This window comes from Ursus maritimus (assembly GCF_017311325.1).
Source record: "Ursus maritimus isolate PB19 chromosome X unlocalized genomic scaffold, ASM1731132v1 scaffold_X1, whole genome shotgun sequence".
NCBI lineage: Eukaryota > Metazoa > Chordata > Mammalia > Carnivora > Ursidae > Ursus > Ursus maritimus.
Genome location: NW_024423319.1, coordinates 46078331 through 46097889, shown reverse-complemented (window position 1 = coordinate 46097889; position 19559 = coordinate 46078331). Strand labels below are relative to the sequence as shown.

The following is a 19559-nucleotide window of genomic DNA, read 5'->3' as shown; positions in this document are numbered from 1 at the left end:
CATCCATCCATCCATCCATCCATCCATCCATCCAATTTACTCATTTAACAAATATTAAGTAACCTGCCGTGTGCCGGGCACTCTGTAAAGGGATATGATCCCCTCTGTCCCTTCAGTGGATTTTCCAAGTTCTCTCAGGGTGTTTGGGGCTTATACCCTCTTCTCTTCAATAGGGGTGATAGAGGAGTAAGGGGCTGGTATGGACAGAAGCAGGGAGAATGACTGAGGTGGTTGCTGAGGCAAAGCACAGAGGAAATGTGTTTTCTCCAATCATTCAAGGTCCACTTTGTTTCCCTCATCGTGGAGGGTTTTTTTCTCCACATAGCTCCAACAGGGGTGAGCAGAGAACTTCAGGGTGACCGGAGGTCTGCCCTGGCCCAAGACTGTACCTCGGGTACCAGTGACAATTCTAGAGCAGAGTGTTTCCACCTCCAACACAGAAGCCGAATCCTGGACTGGCTGCTGAGCGACCCTGCCAGCTGCTGGCTTTCAAGTTGGCTTTGGCTCTGGCTGAATCTGTGGAAGTTGGGGCCCAGGCTCCTCACTCAGCCGCTTGCATTGATCTCCGGGCCTCTTTTGTCTCCTCCTCCCCAGTGGAAGCCTCTCCCCCTCTCCCCCTCTCCCCCTCTCCCCCTCTCCCCCTCTGCCTCTCAGCCTCTTCCGCTTTCCTCCTCTGCTTCTAATGAATTGAAATCTCCGAGAGTGAGCCGCTAAGGCTCTGGTAGTTTCACAAAACTGTCCTTGCTCTTCCTGCATTTGCCCAGTCAAGGGTATCTTTGCCGGAGGTCGGAGTGATGCTGTTAGTGATGCTGTTAGTCCTGCTGTGATTGCATAGCAACACACAGCGGCTCCGAGACGGGAGGAGGAGGAGAAAGAGAAGAGGGCAGGAAGGTGGGAGAGACCGAGGGAGAGTGTGCACACAGCAGCTGTCGGCATCCCTGTCTCAGGGACTTCTTTGCTGATTCACAGGGGCAGCCCAGCGCCGGCCTCCCAGCTCCCAGCTGCAGCCTGCTCCTCAGACCTGCCGGAATCAGAAGGTAGGCCACGGAGAAAGGATTCCCCAGCCTCGCCCTTTTTCGGCTGGCTGAGGGGAAATGACCGAGGGAAGGGAAGGTCTGGAGGTACTCTGTGTGTGTGTGTGTGTGTGTGTGTGTGTGTGTGTGTGTGTCTATTTGTGTGTGTCTGCCTGCTTGCTGCCTGCATGTGCCTTTGGGGGAAAACTTGCATTAAAAAAATGCCCACAATGAAGCAGCTCCTGCTTGGATTGAGAGGGGAAAAGAAAAGGTGCCCAGGAACAACAGAAACTCAAGCCGATCTGAGCAACTAATGAATAAGAGGAAGGTCCACAGTTTGCTTCTTAGAGAGGAGAGGGCTATTCTTTCTTTCTTTCTTTCTTTGCTTGCTTGTTTGTTTGTTCATTTGTGTTTGGTCTCAATGACATGCTTTTTGTCCAAGGGTGGATTTCCTGGCGGGAGGGAAGGGAAGGGCTGTGGAAAGCACTGGCTGAAAAGGGAGGAGAGAGGAAACGTGGGACCTCCGAGCAGGAGCAGGCTTCCTGAGCAAATGAATGTCTAGTCAGCAGCAGACGGGACACAGGAGTGCCTCCCTGGAGTAAACCGGGCTCTGCCTCAGAAGCCTGGGGCCGAAGGCACAGCCGCATCTCCGCCCTTACTTCCTGGTTCAGTTCGTCTTCCCCGTGGCATTTCCCCCTTTGCCTCTTCCCTTGGTTTCCTTCCCACCCCGCGCAATCAGGAGGTACGTCTCCACTCCCGAAAGAAAGCATAGCTTGGCGTGCTTGGCAATGGGGCTCACCGCTCCTGGAGTCAAACACCCTGTTCCTTCTGGGCTCCTTACCTTTCCTGACACCGGGCCCGGCGCCCCAGCCTGATAAGTGGGCCCGAGACCACGTGGGTAGCTAAGGTTGATCCCGCCTTTGGTAGGCAGGCAGGGCTAGGCCTCCTGGGTGTTGGGTTCAAGCAGGTAGCTGGGCTGGGCCGAGGTGAAGTGGAATCGACGGCAGCCTGTTTCCATCGAGAGCATGGGGCATGCCGAATGGAAGAGAACATACTTTTCTCTTAGGTTTTCTTTTTGATTGTTCAAAAGAACGAAAGCCTTTAAAAAGCTCCAGGTCTAGTTCACCTGAGTTCCTGACTTTTCCAAAGGAATCCTTGTTTCTAGATTAGAGGCCCTCAGGTAAATCACCTTTTAAAAGGCCCTGTGGGAACCACGAACCTTGGGAGAAGTTTTTTTTCCCTTCTGGGATTTGGGTGGGGAGGTGGTTCCAGAGAACTTGGCAGCCTTCTCAGGAAACCCTCCCTGAAAAGGAGGTGCTGCGAGTGAAAGTGATAAGTATCCTGTCCCTGAAAGAACACGGAGCCCCTCTTTTCCTGGGTGGGTCCGCCTCTTCCCTGCAGTCCTGCTTCCTGCAAACTCTCACTGGGGGGAAGAAGACACATGGAAAGTTGTTCCCCCGGGCATAGCACTCTCTTGCCAAGTCTCTTTGGAGCTCTGTGCCAGAGCACCCTTCAGTTCCAAAACCACCCAGAGGAGGAAGTATGGCTTGAAGAGCAAACTTAACAAAGGCCCAAGAGCCAGAATTAGAGAGCGTATCTGGGATGCAGCACTTCTAAGTATAGATACCCAGAAGTTTCTGGTGTTCAGTCTTCCACAGTGCCAGATAGGAGGGGCTCTCACTCATGAAGCCCAAGCAGATATCCTTCTCAACTTGCCAGGGACGCTCAGAAGGAACCCACTCTATGAGCTGTAGCATGAGACGACATTCCTCCCTTCTAAGGGATTCTGAACACACGTCCGCAACTAAAATAGCAAGTGAGACAAATCCCTTCTAGGACAGCATTTACCAGACTGATGCCTCACAGAGCACTGTTCCGAGAGAATGTTAATAGATTCTGTTTTAAAATAAGGAGTGGTGGTGGTAGTGTGGGGGTGCATTCTGTGGTCCAATACCTTTTTTTTGAAGATGCTTCAAAACCGAATTCTCCTCTCAGAGAGTCACAATGTATATAAGCATATTAAAAGGCTCTGAGCCGGACTGCCACAAACAAATCCGTTTAATTTCACTTAACCCAGTAGATCCCAAACAGATTTGACCAGGGAACACTTTTCTACATGGAAAACACTTTAGCATCTTGCAGACACAGTCGTGGGAATTGCTGCTCAAAACCACAAAACAAAACAAAACAAAACAAAACAAAACGCTGGGAGAAATTGTCACATGGAAAAAAACTTATCAGATAATCTAGTCCAATTCTGCACTTTCAAATGTGAGAAAAATTGAGAGAGTAATCAGATTGTTCTCCTTTCCAAAGCTGATGAGTGTCTGAGAGAGTGGAGCCCTCATCTCCTGATTCTCAGTCTACTGCCGCTTCTCCAGCGGACGCCCTCCCGCGAGGCAGGTCCCAGGAAAAGGAAACAGGGTTAAGGAATGATCCTGTCGTTCAGAAGGCAGCATTTGTATCTTACACGTTTCTTTTAGTATTTGGTTACGTCCGAAAAGTGTGGATTCTCGTCAGCATGAGATCTGTTGCCTTCTTTCAACCAATTTGCTGTGAACATTGTTCCTATGCTCAAACAGGTACAAAGAATAACATAATGCGAATCAGAATACCCACCACCCAGCTTAAGAAAAAACACCAGTAGAACTGAAACCCTCTGCCTACCCTTCTAGGATTAAAACTCCCTCTTCTCCGCACCACTGATCTGTCTCCCTCAGAAGTAACCGGTCTCCTGGACTTGGTGTTTATGATTCTCATGTATTTATTTGTACTTTTACTACACACCATGTGTCTTTAAACAGCATATACCACTTCTTTGCATGGTTTAAAAATTGATATCGATGGGGTGTATTCTTGTCCAACTTTTAAAAATTCAACGTTATATTTGTGAATCATCCATGTTGTGACATGTGACTCTAGGTCACTTATTTTTTTCACAGTGTGTAGCATTCCATTTCATGAGTATGCCACGGCTTATTTATCCATTCTGCTGTTTATGGGCATTTAGGCTGTTCCCAGTTTTTGGCTCACAGTTAGGGCTATTAGGATCATTCTTTTACAGATATTCTTCTTTTAAAAAAAAGATTTTATTTATTTGTCAGAGAGAGAGAGAGAGACAGAGAGAGCACAAGCAGAGGGAGAGGCAGGCAGAGGGAGAAGCAGGCTCCCTGCTGAGCAGGGATCCCGATGCGGGGCTCCATCCCAGGACCCTGGGATCATGACCTGAGCCGAAGGCAGACACTTCACCAACTGAGCCACCCAGGCACCCCGCTTTTATAGATATTCTTATGTGACTGTTGCTTTGGGGTATGTACCTAGAAAGGAATCGTCCTATCACAGGGTATGAGAATCTTCACCTTTGAGAGATATTGTCAAATCACTGTCCAAAATACTCCCACCAGCAGTGTATAAAGGCTGAAGATGGTTTGCATTGATTGCCCTTAGAATAAAATGCTCCCCATAGGGATGCATCTCTGATTCTTTTCACTGGAGAATAAACTTCATTTCTTGGAATTGCTTGACAACTAACTTCTCAGGAACACATTTCATTCTTTCTGTTTGTAAATGAGGGAGTTGAGGACCCCTGGGTGGCTCAGCTCGTTAAACGTCTGCCTTTGGCTTGGGTCATGATCCCAGGGTCCTGGGATGGAGCCCTGCATCCGAATCCCTGCTCAGCAGGGAGCCTGCTTTCTCCCTCTCCCTCTGCCATTCCCTCCGCTTGTGCTTTCTGGCTCTCTCTATCTCTCTGTCAAATAAAGAAACAAAATCTTAAAAAAAAAAATAAATGAGGTGGTTTGTCTTAGATAACCTCCAAAGGTCCCTTCCAGTTTGACAATCCGAGTCTCTGTGATTTATTCATTAAGTGAGAGCATCTAAAGCAGAACCTCAGGTTTTGGCTACATTGCAAGAATTATTTTAGGATCACATAACAAGGTTCGGCACCAATGAGATGTGTGTCTTCTCCCTTAGTGCCATGCTGTCAGGTAGAAAGGCAATGCTGTGAGAGAGGGTGCCATCATTCAGTGTCACCTTGGATCGGAGAGAGGAATCTATAACACATGGGAAGGGGGTCTTCTCCCCACTGCCTTGTTCTTTGCCAAGCCTCTCATGATTAAAGTCTTCTCTATTTATTTTCCTTCCAAGAATAATAAATAGTTGGTATAAAATACACCCATATAAATGTATGTATATATCTATATATACACACATACACAAAGTGTATAAAGTCAAAGGGAGAATCCCCCTCACACGACTCTCCAGAAATAATGTTGCTGAGCAGTTTTGTGTCTCCTTGCAGGCTTTCTTTCGATGCATATACGCATGTAGATTTTTTCCCAAAAGCTTTTTTTACATAATTGGTGTTCTCTCAGACATATAATTCTGAACTTGTTTCCTTTTAGCTAAAATATATACCTTCGATATCTGTTCACATCAGTGTATATAGATCTACCTCTTTTTTTAAAGATTTTATTTATTCATTTGAGAGAGAGACAGAGACAGAGAGAAAGCACAAGCAGAGGGAGAGGCAGAGGCAGAGGGAGAAGCAGACTCCCCCCTGAGCAGGGAGCCCGACATGGGGCTCGATCCCAGGACCCTGGGATCATGACCTGAGCCTAAGGCAGACGCTTAACTGACTGAGCAGCCCAGGTGCCCAATCTACTTTTTTAACAGCTACATTAATATTTCATTTCATGAGTGGGTATAATAATAGGTAAGATCTGAGTACTTACTAGATGTCAGAAACCATGAATGAACTCCTTGCAACCAGGCTATGAGGTATTTTCGTTATTCCTGGTTTACAGATGCAGGGACTGATGTGCAGTAAGGTCAGGGGGCTCGTCCAAACCTGTGCTGATAAGTAGTAGAGCCAGGGTGAAAACCTGGGTGTCCTGGCTCAGAGCCCACAGCCCTAACTGTCCCGCTGGGCTGCCTCTCTGACAATGACCCCTTTAAGTGGTCCCCTGTTAATGACCACTTGAGTTGATTGCAGAATTTTGCAATTGCAAACAATACTGCAGCAGATATCCTCATCCATTTCTGCAAAGAATTTCCGTAGGATAGGTGCCTAGACTTCTCTAGTTTCTAGGTAGAAAGACTTTATTCGTTCATAAAAAAAAATCTACTGAATTCTAAAGCACGGGAGGAGCTCAGAGGTCAGACTAGGAGAGCTGACCAGAATTTTACTTCTCAGATGTCCTAGGAAAGAAATTGAAATGTTCTGTAGAGTTTGCCAGCTGGGTGATCCCCCAGAGCCCAGACACACTGCATCCTCTTCATTGTGGCTTCTCCTGGGTGCGGCATGACTGATTCGAGTGCTCGGGCTCCCACCTGGTGGCCCATAGCCAAAAAAAAAAAAAAAAAAAAAAAAGGCTCTGCTTGCTAGGGGTCAGTGACCACGATGCCTCAGGGCCTGGGTTCTAGAAGTTCCAGAGGCAGAATAGTGTAACGGTGAAGAACTTGTGTTCTGGGACCCATCTGTCCCGGATACAAATCCCAGCTTCTCACCCCATAATTCACAATATCGCTTTGAACCAGTTACTTACTGCTTCTGTTCCTGCATGTTCTTATCTGCACAATGAAGACAAAAGCAACCACTTCATGGGGTTGTCGTGAAGATTAAATGACTTGATTATATAGACTGATTAATTATGGAATACAGTAAATTTTAACCAAATAAATTTTCCACAAAATAAATTTATTATTTATTTGGTTGTGGAAAAGCCTCTACACTAATCTTTACAGAAAACAGCTGAAGATGTCCGTGGCATTTTGGCGAGGAGTGGGAAGGGAGGGAGGAAGTGGCCGTTAAATAGCTAATATATTGACAGGGTACAAAAGGATATTCAGTAAAAACTACATCTCTTGTTGGTGGCACAGGGCTTTTGTGGGTGTGGGTAATTATTCTATTTTTCAACCCACGCAGTGACTATATGGAAATTTGCTTTATGATATTTCAGTACATTTTACACATCTGCTTTATGCACTCTTTGTAAGTGCATTATATTTCTCAGTTTTATAAAGAGAAAATCCCAAAAGAATGGAGGGAATTCTTCCACTTCTGTCTGGTAGCCACTTGGCTCCCTTCTCCAAAGGCAATCAATATTAACAGATTCTTTTGTATGCTTTTATTTTATTGCGTGTAATTTTTTTGCATCTATAAGCACATACTTTCCTTTTGGTTTTACACAAATGTAAACTAACTACTTTGTTTTTTCTTTTTTTTTTTTTTAAAGATTTGATTTTTATTTATTCGACAGAGAGAGACAGCCAGCGAGAGGGAACACAGGCAGGGGGAGTGGGAGAGGAAGAAGCAGGCTCTTAGCGGAGGAGCCTGATGTGGGGCTCGATCCCAGAACGCCGGGATCACGCCCTGAGCCGAAGGCAGATGCTTAACGGCTGCGCCACCCAGGCGCCCCTACTTTGTTTTTTCTTCTCTTCTTTTTACTTAAATTTACGTCCTAAGAGGTTATTCCGTATTGTCATATAAAGTGTTCCTCATTATGTTTTTAACCGCTGTATAGAATTCCATTGTATGGATATACCAGGATTTATTTAACTAGCCCCCAAGTGGTGGAAATCTAGGTTGTTTGCATTTTTTTTCCATTTCAAGGCTTTCTTCAAATGCTAACATTCTGTATACATCACTTTACACAAATGCAAATAAATACGTGTATCCAAAGTGTTTTTCTTCGTGCCTTCTGAGATTCGTACCTACAAAGTTGAGGACCTGTACACTGACCTAGTTGGAGTTCAAGTCCATAAACCAAGGCAGGAAACATTCACCGAGTGCCTCCTGTGTACTTGGCACAGTCTTAAAAAAATACGTGGGATAGAAATAAATATCAGACATAGACCTTGTCCTCCAATAGCCAATAATTTTGCTTTCATGTTAGAATCCTGGTATTTCCCAAATGTTTTTAAAGCTTTTATCTCTGCCCAAGAGAAATAACGTCTTCCCCCCACCCCCCGAATCTTTCTGGAAGGGCCTGTGTGTAGCTTTGAAAACCAGGAAGAGCATTCCTAGTAGCAAAGAGCCACAGCTTGGTATCTAGCAGGATCCCTAGGGGAGAGCACAGAAGAGTTAGCTCCACCCCCAAAGCCTCCTTCACACTACTCTGTGTGTACAAATCTTCTCTCTCACCTTAGCAAAAGGATCTCTTCCATAAATACATCCTAAATCCCTCCAACTTAAGGCGAACACTTCCTCCTCTGCGACCTCTCATGGCATGGTTTCTGCGTCCCACATAAGGTATGAATCATTTTTTCCCTTAAGTTATACTTTTTAAAAATGTATCTTCTTTCCTACACTTGGCCATCTGGGGACTAAGATTCATTTCCAATTCCACCCAGCCTCTGCAAATTAAAAGGAGGAATAGGAAGAGAATCGGTATGTACAGGTGGTAATGTGGGACATCATGGAGATAGAGAGGCAGAAGGAAGAATCTTTTTGTAGAACAAAGAACACTGGCCAGGACTCAGGAGGCCCAGGCTCACTTGTGTCTCAGCATCTTCATCTGTCAAATAGGATCGTCATTCTGGCTGGGCCAACCTTACCAGGTTGCACTGAGGATCAAGAAAGACAATACAGCAGGCTACAAAACATGCTGTACAAACACAGGGATGCTAGGATTTTGATGTTTGACAACTCTTACACATTAATGTTTTACGGATTAGCAAACCAAGGTCTAGCGAGGTGAAGTGACTTGACGTGACAATCAGTGGCAAGGTCTGAAAACAGCAGAGGATAGTCAAGATAGGACCAGAAGGATTTTATTCCTTCTCTGCCTGCGCTGGGATTAGAAGATCTGAATTCTCTGACTCCTGTATTTGTTTTCTTTCTTTCTTTTTTTTCTTTTTCTTTTTTTTTTTCTTGGTGAAGCATCAAGCTGACATCAGACCAGTAGAGGAATAAGAAGGAAGGAAGTTAATTTGTAGAGAGGGGAACCTCAAAAGAGACAGAGATAGTTCATGAAAGAAGAAACACAACTGGTCACTAAAAATGTAGGGAAAAGGTTAAGCATTTTTAGAAATTAAGGAAATACAGAGAACTCCTCAAGATGCCATCTTCTCTTATAAAATTGGCAAAGATATTTTAAAAATAAGAATACTCACTGTTGGCAAGTGTGCTGGGAAACTGGCATTCTCATACATTGCTGGTGTTAGTATAAAGTGATCTAACTATTTTTTCTAGGGCAATTTAGAAGTTTGCAACACAAGCCTGAAATTGGTTCATACCCTTTGGTCCAGGAATTCTCCCTTCTAGGAAATTATCATAAGAAAAGAATCACAGATATGCACAAGGCTGTTCATTGCAGTGAGACTTATGTCTACTCATTAAAATTATGGTATATCCATTCACCTGAATAGTATACAACGATGATTACAGCTAACATTTATTGAGCAGTATACTATTGCCAGACACTGTGCTAAGTTATTTAAATACATTATTAATTTTAATAATTAGAATAATTTTATGAAGGCAGTGTCATTGTCATCTCCGTTTTGCAGATGAGAGCACTGAAGCTCAGAGAGGTTAATGCACTCCAGCCCGCACTGCTAGTAGGATGACTAGTGTGCATCTGACTCTGGGTCTCTATGATACCAAAGCCCATAGCCTCAACATAGTGCTCTACCACCTTTGCAGCCATTAGAAATCACGTTTTAGAGGAATAGTTAGTGACATTCTTAAATGATCATGATATACATAGCAAATGAAAAAAGCACAATACAAAATGATATATATCATAGGATGACAATTGGAGATATATGGATATATTTTTTTCATAGAAAAACTACTGAAGGGCTTCACACCTGTTAGTAGTAGCTATTTCTGGGTGGTAGTATGATAGGTTATTTTAATGTTTATCCTTATGATTTTTGGGGTTTTCCAGTTTTTCTATAAAGAACGTGCATTACTTGTGTAATCAGCAAAAATAAAAATGTTAATATAAAAAGAGGTCTGAAGGCAAGACTTTTGTAGCCTTCATGCTTATAACACATCTAGATTAATACTTTGTTTTTTATCTGAGTTACTAATTATTTTATGTTGGTGTCAGATAAGAGGGGAGCCATCTTTTCAACCATTCTTTGGAGAATCTCTTTGGGCATGAGGAGCTATGTGGCTGTGTAATCTCTTGAGACTTAGAGTACAATACAATGTCCTTCCCACCATAAACTCTTGCATCTTTATGATCTGTAACAGTCCACAGTCTTGGACCAAGGAACCCTGAGGAAGAGGGAAGGGCACTCAATGCAAGAAGTCCACAGATTTTCAAATGTATGTGTTTTTTCTCACTCTGCAAGTACTAAAAGTACAGATACTATTGTAGGTATGAGTGGGTGAAGTGAGATTCTTTTTTTAATCTTAAGGGGCCCTTATACCTAAAATGTTGGGAACCACTGAAATAGAGACTAAAAATGGTGGCTCTTTAATCATCAACATCAGGAATCAAAGATGCTCTCTCCCTACTCTTTGGATCAGGGTTAGCATGCCCAACACTAAAAGATATCACTTTTACCATTTGCAAACTTTGTCTTTGTTACGCATTCTCATCTCACTTGTGTACATTCACTAAACTGTCAACTGATTTGTACATCTAACTTTTTCACTCATGTCTTCTTTTTCTCAGCTCATCTAAAGCTGAATGTGTCTCAAGCATAGCTTATTATGGAACACTGCCCTCACCCCATACCACACCAAATTTGCTCCTTCTCCTGCCTTCCCTCTTTTGCTGTTGGCAACATTATCCACCCAGCTTCCAAATTAGAAACTTATCACTTCTCCACCTCCTTCACCCTTCACATCCAATTGATCACCGAGCTCAATGTTTTGTACCTCTTCGGTAAGTATCTCATAATCCGTGCTCTCTGCTCCCTCCTCAGTGCAACTGCTTGCCAATTATAACAGCTTCTCAATGGGTTCTTTCCCAGGGAGAATCACGCCACAAGGCAGCCAGAGGGCTCTTTCTAAAATTCAAATCAGGTCGAGTCACTCCCCTGCTTAAACTCTTCAGTGCCTCCCTATTGTCTACAAGATAAAGCCCAGAATTCTCTGCTAATTATTTAAGGCATGACCCAATCTGGCCACAGCCAACCTCGTCAACTGCTTCCCACACCATACATTTCATTTTATCCTGATTGGAATAATAATAATAATATCATATTATATTATATATTATATACTATATATAATATTTTTATTATATTTATTATATTATTTTGTCTTATTATTTTGTCTTATCTCCCCCACCTAATGACAATCTTGATTTCTCTTTCATGGCTCACCCCAAGTGTATTTCGTCTAGGGAGACTTTTCCTGACATGACCAGGTAGAATTCACCTCATCTATGCCTTCACTCCATCCCATAAATACTTCTATTATTAATGCAAGTAGCACTTTATGGCTTGATTTTTCCCATGTCTATTCTTTCTATATGCGAACTCCTCAGGGGCAAGCACCATATCTTTTTCATCTCTGTGCCTCCTAAATTCTAGCCAAGTGGAACTTGCTTGCTCTGAACATGCTATGCTTTTTTTGGTGACATGCACTTTTGCAAAGGTGGGTTCCTCTGCTGGGAACATCCTTCTCCCTTTTTCCCCTTCTCTGCATAGGCAAACATCTACTTGTCCTTTGAAACTCATCTCAAATGCCATCTCTCTGAAATCTTTGCACATTCTCAGAGTTAGTTGTTTCCTATTATCGTTATGAGTTTATATGACTGCCTCCCCTCACCCCGAGCTCCCCCACCTTCTTCTCTAGGCTGTGAGATCTCAGACAGCAAATCATCTTGGTGTCTCCAGCACAAAGCACAATAGATAAATAATAAATACTTCTTCGGTCAATAATTAAATAAAGTCTTTGTGGTACATGGCAGCCTGGGAAAAACTACTGGGTAGACCAGCAAGCTTTGAATACTTATTTACATAACTGGTCAAGGCACCATTGGGTAAGTGTTGGGTTCATAGTCTTTTTCTAGGTCTTGACTCTGAATCTCTCCTTATTACTTTTCCAGGTGCTTATGGTCAACGGTCAGTGCACTGCCCATTCTCACCCCCCATGAGCCTTGGTTCTGATGCAACCTATGGTCATGCAGGGATGCCCTTATACCCTCCCACGATGTCATGAATGGCGGGCAGCTGACCAGTTCCATCACAGCAGCAGCCTCCGAAGCACCTGCCCCCAGCCTCAGGTAAGGGGCTGATAGCAAGACAAAGTCCTGTGGAGAAAGGGTGGACACAAGATCTGTGTGTGTTCTTGTAGGTGTCCATGCTTCCTAAGGCTCTGGGGCACTCTCTATATACATGAAACCCTTTGGAGGGCTTGTAACCTCCTTCTGGCTCATCCCTTATCACTCATGAAGCCTTTTATAGGGGGCATAGGGCAAAGAAATGCATTGGGCTGGGCAGGGCCCCCATGGCTGAGGGGGTCTAGTTCCATGTTAACCTCCCAAGGGAGATCCCAGAAGAGTGACCCTTCAATGGTGTGACCTAGGACAAGGCAGGACCTTCCTTTGCCTTAGCTTCTTTATGGCATACTTCATATTCTTCACCTACAGAATAGTCTCTCTCCTTCCATTGGCTCTTCCTCTCAAGTCTTTAGTCTTACAGCTCCTGGTTCAGCCCCACTAAGGATCCCTTGACCTTCATACCTGTCTCTCCTTTCCTCTCTCTGCCCTAGGAATGGAATGGTGGTGCTGTGTGTTCCTGCCTATGCATGTTGGTGGGTGGGCAGAGGACGTATGAGAGGCAGTAATCCTAAGAAGGTAGTCCCCTTTCCTGACAATGAGGGAGGTCCATGGGAAAGTTAACGGGACAAAGGGGAACTATAAACATATTTTGGCTTGTCTTACAATGTTTTGGGGTCCAGAGGCCATGAGGGTGTGACAAAGTACTATGTCTCCTAGTATCTCCCAGATGGGCTATGGTGTTGAGTCACTGCTGGGGGTGCAGACAGCAGTAGAATATACAGGGAGGAGGAAGGGAGGGAGAATAGCAGCAGGGATGGAGAATGTGGATGCTGGGGAGTCCACTTTGCAGAGAACAATGAGGGAAAAGTCCAGAGAGCCCTAACAGCCTGGTCTTCCTGAGCTGTGTCTTCCCACATCTAACCAGAGAGAAATTACTGCCTGTAACATATTCTCAAGCCAGTGACAACTTAGCCTCCACCATTGTACCTACCCCTTCCCCAGAGTGGGACTGACATAGGGTCAAGGGATTGAGAAGCCTGGGCCCTTCCAAAACGCTTGCCCTGAACGTCGTTCACCCCTCCTCCAAGCTTCACCACTTCGGCAGAGGGACCTGAAGCTTCATTTTGTGATAAAGAATGGTGAGACCAACCCCTCTCCTCTGCCACTGTTCAGTTTCTGCTCTGCCTTCCCAATGGCCCTTACTTTGTCTTAAAGTTTCAAGAGATCAGGAGAGAGCCCCCTAGGGATTGGGGTGAGAAGCAAACATCTTGGCCACAAAAGCCAGAAATAGAAGGCCAATGGTAGGGAACAAAAAAGCTTGTTATTCATTATTTGCCTATTATGTGCCTGGCTCTGCTAGGGGGACTTGTGAATATAAGGGGGAACTGCGAGGGGAGAACAGGGTGATGGGGTATAGTAAGGGAGCCAAATGGGGATTTGGGAAACGAAGAAGTCTGAAGGGAATGAAAGCTTAATATGGATGGAGCCCAGTTCATCGTGGGCGCTTCTCTCAGAAACAGGAAAACTTGGTTGTAGCTGGGTCACAAGGAGCCATTTCGAGCTCTGGGGCATTCCCAGTCTAGGGGACTCTGTGAGACTGACTTGAGCCCAATTATCCCAGCATAAGCAAAGCTGTGACCCAGAGCTAGAGCCACTCCCTGCTCTTGGCCTGCCATCGCCTGCCATCCCCCATCCATCCAGAATGGCTCCACCCCAGACCCCCAGACAGGGTCAGGCAGCTGCTCCAACTATTCCTGTAGGTGGGCCTGAGCATGGAAACAATGTGGAACTGTGGAAAACCCAGAAGACTCTGTGGGAGGTAAATGAAGATGGGAACAGAACCCTTTTTGGTAAAAACGAAGTGTTTTCCCTCAGTGCCGAGGGGTGGGGACCTAGCTTGGGAATGTTAACCTTTCCCCCAGGCAAGTCTGCTGGAGAATAAGAAGAGGGGCCACTTCCAGAAGGGGCCCTGCCCTCAGGCCAGCGGTCCAGGGAAGCACAAGCAGGACGCAGGAGACTGCCTCGCACTGGATCCCTGCACAGAGCTGCTGGGTTCCATTTTGCCCTCTCCCACCCCTGCAGAGGTCCAAGGGTTGCCCATAGACCCATCTCTTTCCCCCTAGCCTTAGAGTGCAGTGAGAGGTCTGGGGGGTGGAAAATGACTCTCCCTCCTCTCCCCCCTGCCTCCCAAAGGCAGGGCAGAGCACCCCCTTGTTTCCACAGTGGGCTTAGATGAATCTTCTGCTGTCCCAACTTCCTGATCCTGCCTTCCCATGGCTCTGTCCCCAGGTGTGCTACACCCATTCCCTACTTCCTCTGAGCACACTTACTTAGTTAAAGACGGCTTATTTCCAAGCCCATCCTCCTGCCAAGCTTTGGGGAAATAGCTTAGCAGAGGTTTGTCACCAAAGTGGTCTGATCCTTTCTTGTATCTCAGGGGAGTGGGGGGGAGGGGCTGGAGGCAGTGAGTCCTTCGTGTCTTCTGTGGAAAGGGAAAATAGATCAAGAAAAACTACCCTCTGCGTGCCCTTCCTCAGCACTATGGAATGCCCAGTCCCACTCCCGCCATCCTTGCCAGCCTGGGAGGGCCCTCCTGGCCCCGGTGTGGCGGGCCGAGTTGGGAGCGAGCTGGAATTCCCCAGGGACAAAGCTCTGATTCACCGGCTGAGCCCTGACATAGCCGCCCCCTCCAGATTCCTGGGGGGTCAGTAAACAAACAGGGTGACAGCTCCCGCCTCCTGACCTGGCTCAGCTCTGCTGCCCTTCCCTGAGGGAGCCTGCTTAGAGCCTGTTGGGACTCTGCCTGCGGCTCGCGAGGCACTGATTCTGGATGCGAGCTGAGGGGTAATCATGGAGCTGCCGAATCCTGCAATGGAGTTCCCAGGCAGCACAGGTAGGGTCAGCTCACGGGGACACAGGGTGACGGAATTCAGAACTCTGCCCTTGAGCTGGGTTGCTCCCTCACTTCTCTTTCAGTATGTGGCCGTGAGCTGTGGTTTTAATGGGGTGATTGGTTTTCTAGATTGCCTGGAGAGCCTTGTGTGGGAAGGAAGTATGGTTTGGGGGGAAAGGGACACTAGAAGAGTCTCAGCCACCACCAGAACCATGTTCTTTCTACAAAAGGCAAGCAGGTAGATAGGTGGGCAGGCAGGTGGTTTTCCCCAGGCTGGGATTGAGTGGCACAGGCTGAGATTTCCTCCTCCATACTCTCCTTCCCTCTATCCCCCTCTGCCCCTGGCTGGGCAGTCTTGGCACTGTGCTAGAGGTAGCTAACTTCTTAAGGGCTATTTGGCACAACCCTCATTCCCCCAAACCTTATAATACCCTGCAGGGCGAGCAAGTGATAGGCACTGAGCTTGAGGGCTCAAGGCGAGCCTTTTGCAGGCTCTATGGCAGATCCTCTTAGCTGCTGACTCTGGTCAGAGTTCTTTGGAGATCAGGATCAAATATGTGGCTTTAGCTCTTTCTCAACCCATGGAAGATGAACAGTGCTCTTTAGGACGATTTCTAGGCTTCCTGACTGGTGGAAAATGCAGGTGTGGGAAGAGGGAGAGGGGACACCAAGGCCCAGATTCATTTGGGAAGTGGGACATCTATTACCAATAGCTCTCTCTGGCTGGTTTACTCTCTCCCTGAATCTTTGAGGCAGCCTCTCAGCTTTCTTTTCTAGAAGGTTGGGTAAACTGTGGGACACTGAAGCATGAGCCTACAGCTTACCTTGAATGCTGTGGTTGCCAGTGTTTGGGCAATTCTGAGCAGCTCTTACTAAAGCAAGTACTTCTACAATCCTATCTGGACAGTAAGTAGTCTTGGTAGAATTTACAGTAATAAGAGAAAAATGATAGTAGTCAGCAGTTCAAAGTGACTGACCTGTGCCAAGAGAGGACCTTGCAATGAACAGAGCCACGGAGTCTTCCTTTATCTAACACCCCCCCCAAACATACCCTGGGACGAGACTTTCTCTCCCCTTTTTCACATTTGTCCCATCCTTGGCTTGGTGCAGACCAGTGTGTGGCACACTCCGGGGATCGCAGGATGTCTGTGTTTCTGTCCAGGTTAGAGCTGCTGCTACCGCCCCTGCGCCTCCTCAGGATGGTGCTGGGGTTTCCTGCCTAAGCCCAAAGCTCTTCAACGGGTCTGTTGGTGCCGCTGGACCCCTAGAACCACCAGCCATGAATCTGTGTTGGAATGAAATCAAAAAGAAGTCTCACAACCTCCGGTAAGGCCTGGCCCCTAGAAACAGGAGCCTTAGACAATTGGCTGGGACAGTGTTGGGCTCCTTTCGCTGCTGCAATTTGTCATTCTCCTCTCAGCCTGTGTGTCACCCTCTTGTCAGCCTCATCATCCACTGCTCCCTTTCCTTCTCTGGACTTTGGAAAGGACCCTGGGTCAGAAGTCAGGAGACTTGGATTTGAGCCTCAGTTTTAAGTAGCTGTGTCACCTTGGATATGTGGTTTGAGTTATCTGAATTTCACTTTCATTTTTTTAAGGAAAAAAAAAAACGAGTGAAGGAACTGTCCTAACTACCTCACAGTGTTGTTATGAGGATTCTTATAAGATATGAAAACACTTTCTGAACTTAAAAGCACTGATGTATAAATGAAGGATATGATTACTCCCTCCTCCTCTTCCTCTCATAATTGCCCTCCATCTCGGTAGATCTTATCTGCTCTCTTTCTCATCCTTTTACGCCTTTGGCTCCCATCCATTGGTTATCAGCTCCCCCATTCCTCCCCAAACTGAGGGCAAATCAGTAAGAGCATGAAGTCAATTCCTATATCGGTTGTCCCTCTTCTCCCTACCCCTCTATGTAACCTACGCCCACACTTTTCCTCTCCACTCCTTATTATCAAAGCCCAAACTCCTGCCTGTTGGTAGGCTTTGGCTGGAATGAGGCGGCATAAAGAAGTTGAAAGAATGCAGGCTCTGGAGTAAATAAACCTGTGCTCAAATCATAGCTCTACCAGTGATTTAACTGTGTGACCTTGGGCAAATTACTTAACCTCCCTAGGCAATAGTAATCTCTACTTCATAAGGTTGTTGCTCTGAGAATTAGTGGAAGCAATCATTTCGGTAAGGGCTTAGCCCAGGTGGTAGGGAGGCAATGAATAGTTATTATTGTCAGCTAAGGGAAATGGGCTTGATGGCTGTACCTAGGCTGGCCTCCAGCTTCCTACCACTTGGTCCTCAGCTCACGTTTCATTTGTGGAGGAAGGTAAAGTGAGATGATTATAGTGCGCGCATTCTTCTCCCTCCATATGTCAAATCTCTAGCCTATGATGCTATCATCCTTTGGGACGCTTGGGCTGCATATATTTGTGTGTGCCCTCACACATGTGAGTGCCCACGGGTCACCTGACTTGCCCTTTCTACTTACTGTATCCTTTTCTGCTCAGAAGGCAGGCTCTGAGAAGCCCCTGTTGATGAGTAATTTAACATGATTTGAGTTCCTCCAGGGCAAGAGGGCAACCAGATTGCTGTCCCCCCAACGCCCTTGCTCAGTTTCCTCCCCTTCCCAGCCTGATGCTGGGCCGCTGGGCACACACTGAAATAATGGATGTCCACACTGATGCTCCCCCCCCCACGGACCTACCCCTTGGTTTTTAGTGCTGCACTCCATGTGAAGGTGCCTTGGGAACCTTTGTGGTTGAGTAGGAGGAAGGGCTCCGGGCCTCTTCCCACTTCAACCAGAGCAGCTCCCCTTTAATCTGTTTTATGTATTAAAGTTCACATAAATATTTGGGGGGAAAAGTGTTTTGTCGCTTAAAAAAAAAGAAGATTGAAAATCACTGGTCTTACGCCTTGTGTGCAGCGCTCGCCTAGAGGCCTTCTCAGACCACAGTGGAAAGCTTCAGCTCCCTCTTCAAGAGATTATTGACTGGCTCAGCCAAAAAGATGAGGAATTGTCAGCTCAGCTGCCCTTGCGAGGGGATGTGGCCCTGGTGCAACAGGAGAAGGAGACACATGCGGTAGGTTTGAGTTATGGAGGCTGTGGTGTGTAGCCTCTCAGCTGGGAAGGGATTTTTTTTTGCAAGATTCTGACAGATGAGTACTTAGCCTCTGCTTAGACACCTGAAGTAACAGGAGGCTGGATCCAGTTTTACTGATTTTTGAATAACACTCCGCCAGAGTAAGTAAACCTTTTCTCCCTAGTCCTTTCATCAAAAATTGGCCTCCCTTCAAATCCTGCCCCAATTTCCAGTGGGGTCATGGGAAAACGAACATAATATAATGTTAAGTGAAAAAAAAGGATATGAAGCTATATACAGGTGGATCTCAATTGTACAAAAATCTATATGGATGTGTGCACATGTATACACACATACAAAACCCAAGAAGGAACTATATCAAAAAGTTCATAATGGTTAATGCTAGGTGATGAAATTCGAGTCCTTTTTAATTTTCTTCTTCATACTTTTCTGACATTTCTAAGATTCCTGTGACATATATTGCCTCTTATAATCATAAACTAGCAACAGATATTTCTTAAAGATGAGTACAGAATGCACTAGTAGAAATACTTATGTGATACAACAGAGGTATAGCTAAGGCGACAATAACAATCGTATTGCAATATAAATGTATCAGATCAATATGGTGTATACCTGAAATTTATACTATCGTGTATGTCAATTATCTCAGTTTAAAAGGTGGATACAGAATGGAATATAGTACAGCAAGAAAATAAACTATAACTCCATGCCATAGCACGGATGACTCTTAAAACAGTATGTTTAGTGAAAAAAAGCCAGAAACAAAAAGAGTACATACTGTATAATACCATTTATACAAAGTTCAAAATGGGCAAAACTAATCAGTGCCATTACAAGTCAGGACAGTGGTTACCTAAGGCGGAAGGATGAGATAGTGACCAGAAGGGGCCACTGAGTGTGCCTTCTGGGATGCTGATGGAGTTCTGTTCCTTGATCTCAGTACTGATTACAGATATGGAATCACTTTATGGAAATTCCCCCAAGCTACACGCTTTTGATTTGTGTACTCTTCTTTATATTTCAAGAAAAAATTTAATTAAAATTATAATATAGGGGCACCTGGGTGGCTCAGTCGGTTAAGTATCTGCTTTTGGCTCAGGTCATGATCCCAAGGTCCTGGGATCGAGCCCCATGTCGGGCTCCCTGCCCAGCGGGGAGTCTGCTTCTCCCTTTCCCTCTGCTTGTGCTCTCTCTCTCTCTCTCTGTCAAATAAATAAAATCTTTAAAAAAATAAAAAAATTATAATATAAATCCTGCCTATCTGGTTTTGATTTCTCTAAGCCCCTCAAAGGGGGACTTTCTGGGTCTTCCAGAGAACCAAGTTTCCCAACCCCAGATGTCCACATTTTTCTCTACCTTGTGGC

General features: G+C 45.6%; 1 protein-coding gene across 1 annotated transcript in view; it reads left to right on the top strand.

The window, feature by feature from the left end:
• The first annotated feature begins 12088 nt into the window (after window positions 1-12088).
• Window positions 12089-19559, top strand: part of DRP2 (dystrophin related protein 2) — a 28063-nt gene continuing 20592 nt past the window's right edge. Inside the window, exons 1-3 of the mRNA XM_040630042.1 lie at window positions 12089-12205; window positions 16258-16421; window positions 18015-18171. Coding sequence (XP_040485976.1) covers window positions 12089-12205; window positions 16258-16421; window positions 18015-18171 — 438 coding nt within the window. The remainder of the gene's footprint in view (window positions 12206-16257; window positions 16422-18014; window positions 18172-19559) is intronic.